The sequence below is a fragment of the Conger conger genome, chromosome 4 (assembly GCF_963514075.1).
Source record: "Conger conger chromosome 4, fConCon1.1, whole genome shotgun sequence".
Taxonomy (NCBI): Eukaryota; Metazoa; Chordata; class Actinopteri; order Anguilliformes; family Congridae; genus Conger; species Conger conger.
Window position 1 is genome coordinate 57,924,308 of NC_083763.1, and position 4,529 is coordinate 57,928,836.

Here is a 4,529-nt window from a genome sequence, read left to right on the forward strand (position 1 = left end):
ATAAAAAAAGAAAAAAACGTTCTTAAAATAATTTGTTGTCCAATTGCATAGGCTAGCCACAAAGAAAACAAAAGTTCATGGCACTAGCAGTGAAAAAAATGGAATAGTCGCTTGTATAGGTATTTCTATTTATTGATAAAACAATGCCGATTTAATATTTAGTTCATTTTATGTAAATAGTAGCACTTATACATGTGTTCAGCTATTTACGATGAATTCAAGATAAATATTGTTGTAATCAAGATGTACATAACCGATAGCCCGCTATTGTATAAACTACAGCGACAGCGTATGTTAGTACCCTACCGACAAAGCGAAAAAAGATAAAAGAAGAACACATACCTTGTTTAATTACATTTCTCAAAATGTTAGGGGCGCACAAACTACTATGTGAATAACTTCAGGCGAACCTTAAACAATTGACATATATTTCAAATGTGTTATGTTAAATATTTTTGTTCTCCCAAAGTGAAAATAGAAGAACAAGGACCGCGAGAGGCGTGAAAGCTGGAGAGTATTTTTAAGTTTTCATTATTGTTTTTCCATGGATTGGTTTTATAGTAGATATTGATTTAATCGTATATGCGGATTTTTGAAGTGGAATGCCAAAAAAAGCCAAAGCAGACAGTGTAGTTATATAAAAATGTAATTATGCTATAGACGTTATTATTATTATTATTATTATTATTATTATTATTATTATTGCTGCTACTACAACTATTTCCACCAGAATAGCTACATATTCCCGACTCACTTATTGGCCTTTCAGAAATGGTAAAAACAGAAAAACAAACAAACAAACAAACTAACACAAAAACAGAACAAAGCTGGTTTAGAGCTCAAAAGTGTGTGAGTGCGTGTAGCGTGAAAGAAACTCGGGACAGTAACATGGAATGGGCCCTCTTGCTTTTGTAGAAAATAACATTTATTTCTAGCAAATGCCACACATAATGTGACTGTACAGCTGAAAACATTAGGAAAGCAAAACGTAGTTCAGCACAGACAATAATGCAGTTGCACCAAATAGAACTATATTGTCGCTGATTATGTTTGGTACATTTACAAATATAATATAATTATCTAGAAATGCAATATACAATATATTGTTGAGAGAGACAAGAAGACACGAAAACAAGAAATGCCTAAACTTCATTAGTTAAATTTGAAATGTCAGGCTTTCGGCTATAAGATTGAACACAAAAAGAAATTCAGCTACACATTAGAGAAATAACTTAGAAATACTTTAATTTGTTTAAAATGGGGTCACACTTAAGACTGATACTGAATTAAGCCCCATAATGATGACATTAGTAACTAGAGATTCAATAACTTCAAAATAGATTGAACATTAAAATAACAGTTAAAAGATATTACAAAATTGCACCGTGGAACTCTAGACTTCAGTGGATGGCCATCCGGTGACCGTCCGCTTCTAAAGTTATCTTAAAGAATTGGATCAAATATAAAATCAAACTGTAATCCCACAATTTACAAGACTGATACTGAGAGCGTGTTTCTTTTCTTTTTTCTTTTTGTATATTTATTGTGCTCCATTGGTTACCGGGCATCAGGACTGGTCACTTGTAATCAAATTAATTTTGATTCCGTCTATCACAATACCAAAAATGATTAAGAGCCACAATCATGTATTAAATAAAAACCGTTTTGCTACCCGCTAATCTCAAATAACCCCTTAAAACATTGCGTGTCAAGTATTTACTGACGTTGCTCAAAAAAGCTAGTTAAGGCGGCGTTGATCTTATACGTTGTGATTAGCGGGCGCATATTGACCGTGATACAATTCCAGCTACTTAAGCTATTGCTGATATTGTATTTCATGTCGGTTTTGGGCAAACCTCAGAAATGATTTCTTTACAGATATTTCAGACAGGCAAAGTCTGTACACAGCAGGATGCATTATAAGCCATTAAGAAACGTTTGGCTACAAATACATGTCATATCAATTTGCATGCCTTAGTAAACCACCATTATGATAAACCTGTATAGGAACTTAAGACAGAATAGGTTTACTGTTGTACCTCACTGCTTATCGGGGGTATTGTTCACCAAAGGTCCATACAATCCGCTGGTGTACCCCGAGTCCTTGTGCAAAATTGTTCTGTCCCTTATGAGGTCACTGAACGCATAGTCCATAGGTGGCCTGAAGCCCAGAGTTGGCATCAGACCAGCTGTAGAGTATGGAGTCATGAAGGCCAACCCTCTGCTATGGGCAGAGTAAGCAAGTCGCAGGGGGTTCAGACCCAGATGGGTGCTCAGGGGGTATGTGGTGGGGTCTGCCCCAAAGTGTGGGGCATTGGGCTGCAGTGGAGAGAACGCTGACCTGTTGCTCAGTGTCATGGCTCCTGGCAGCATGGGCCTTGGGGCCGAGGCAGACGGCGGCTGCACGTTCTGGAGCATCCGCTCCGCCGTCCAGGCCTCTTCGGGGGCCTTGGGCTGTCCGCTGTTGTTGAGGATCTGCTCGATAGCCTGCACCACGTCCTTCCCACAGCCCTGCAGAACCAGCTCCAGGACGCTCCGCTTGTGGCTGGGGAACACTCTGGTCAGGATGTCGATGGCGTTCATTTGCTTAGAGGCGGTGGAGGAGGGCGACGGCTCCTGCTCGTCCTTGTCCGTTTCAGAACCCGAGTCGGAGCCCAGGGGACTGATTGAGCCCGGGGTCTCTTCTCCGTCTTTCGGAGTTTTGGAGACGGGAGAACTGACAAATGACGATTCTCCATCGCCGTTCTCAGAGCCGGAGCCGTGACGCACCTCTGGAGATGAAATCCCAGGCATCGATTCTGTGTCAGTGGACATGGACTTTCCCAGAGCTTGCTGCGGGGTCACTGACCTCTGTAGTTGGGCTTTCGGAAACAAGTCAAACTTCTGAATATTGCCATCTGCAAAATAAAGACACATACAGAGACGATGAATCACATCCACTCAGTCTAAAGTTCTTGGTAAAGAAATTAGTTTCACTTTGACTCAAGGTGTAGATTACAGACCCATCTAGTTTGTGAGTTACACTGGCGATATATACGCAACAGGTGACAGGTAAACAGGTAAATCAGATCATGCAAAAATAAATGTAAGTGGTGAAGTACAAGTACGTTCTGTAGCATGTGGTTCTTGATATAGGCTGTTTCTTTCAGATAAGTCATTGGTAGGCCAACGCATAACAATTGCAGACGAAATTACTTAAAAGTAAAGGTTGCCGATTATTACAGGAAGTTTTGTTCTACAAAATATGATTACGTAATAGACAAATGATACACTATAAATATTGTACAGATTTGCTTACCAGAGTTAGAGTCGTTCACAGATCCAAAGACCTCATAGTTCTGACGAGGCGGAATAATACCATTAGCCGCCGCCAGTGCTAGACCCTCCGCTGTGCCGTACAGGAGCTGCAGCTCTCGCGCTTCGTTCTCCTCCTGAGCCTGTTGCCTGCGGAGGGCCACTTGTGCGGCCATAACGCGCTGTCTTTCGGCGATCAGTGTGCACTTGGCACACATGCAGTCCTTCCAGCGACAGTAACGCTTGTGCCCCTTCAGCGCCGACACTACACCGTGGTTCCTGCACCGAGCGCACTTGGGAGTGCGGGGATATTTCTCCGTGGCGCGCAGGAGCAACGGGGGACCCCGGAGAAGGCTGCTGGCCATGGAAACTGGGATGGCAGTAGCTCCAGGGTGGACCTGGGATCCTGATGGGGCTGTCGAGATGTCTGACCTCATATCCATGTCCTCTTTAATATTTGTATATATTTCTAACAGGCTAGCTACAACTTCCTTCCCCTTAGTCTCAGCTTCGTACGTTCAAGTATTAGATTCAGAAGAAATGCTTAACGCATTTGTTTCTTGAGGCCAGGTTCACGTAAAACTAAATATATCATCAAGAGACCCTTTTTGACGCTACAGTACGTTAAAATACAGTTAAAATAGAAGGCAATTACCGGAGTTTGTAGAAGAGGAACATCTGGTTCCTGTGGCGCGTAATGGCTTATCTAAGCTGAAACTTTTCGAGTGAGATCGTGGATATAATTTATTGTACACCTACAAAATCAAGGATTCCTCTCCATACTGTTTGCTATAGAATCTTCACACGTCTGTATTTTGTCCATCGAATTCTCCTTTGGTAATATACTTTATCCTTTAAATTTCTGTAACGGTTCAGCAAGACAAATGGTCCGAAATATGAGAAACAAGAGGGGAAAAACGATCTAAAACAGAGAAGAATTAAATTGAAAAGTTCAGATAGTCTTGGAATGTCACTCTATAAAAATCAAAATCCAAGGACTGTCGCCTCTCGCAATGAGAAAAGACCCGTTTAACTTAATTTCACCAAAAAGAGTTGAAGTTGTTACTGGCACCAGCGTGAGACACTAACTAACTCGAATGATTGCCACTAGATACAGATCTCTCTCCCTCTCTATTGTTGCTCCTACGTTTTCATTAGACAAATTTGACAACAATGTGGCGCCTGTCATTGGCCAAAAGAGGAAGGTGCAATCTGATTGGCTTGTCCCTTTTTTC

General features: G+C 41.4%; 1 protein-coding gene across 1 annotated transcript; it reads right to left on the minus strand.

The window, feature by feature from the left end:
* Positions 1–1,045: 1,045 nt before the first annotated feature.
* dmrta2 (DMRT-like family A2) lies at positions 1,046–4,284 on the minus strand. Its single transcript, XM_061239986.1, has 2 exons — positions 3,299–4,284; positions 1,046–2,897 (listed from the first exon to the last, which is right to left on the minus strand). The coding sequence occupies exons 1-2, from the start codon at positions 3,735–3,737 to the stop codon at positions 2,041–2,043; spliced, it is 1,296 nt and encodes a 431-aa protein (XP_061095970.1). The 5' UTR covers positions 3,738–4,284; the 3' UTR covers positions 1,046–2,040.
* Between the last annotated feature and the right edge of the window lie 245 nt (positions 4,285–4,529).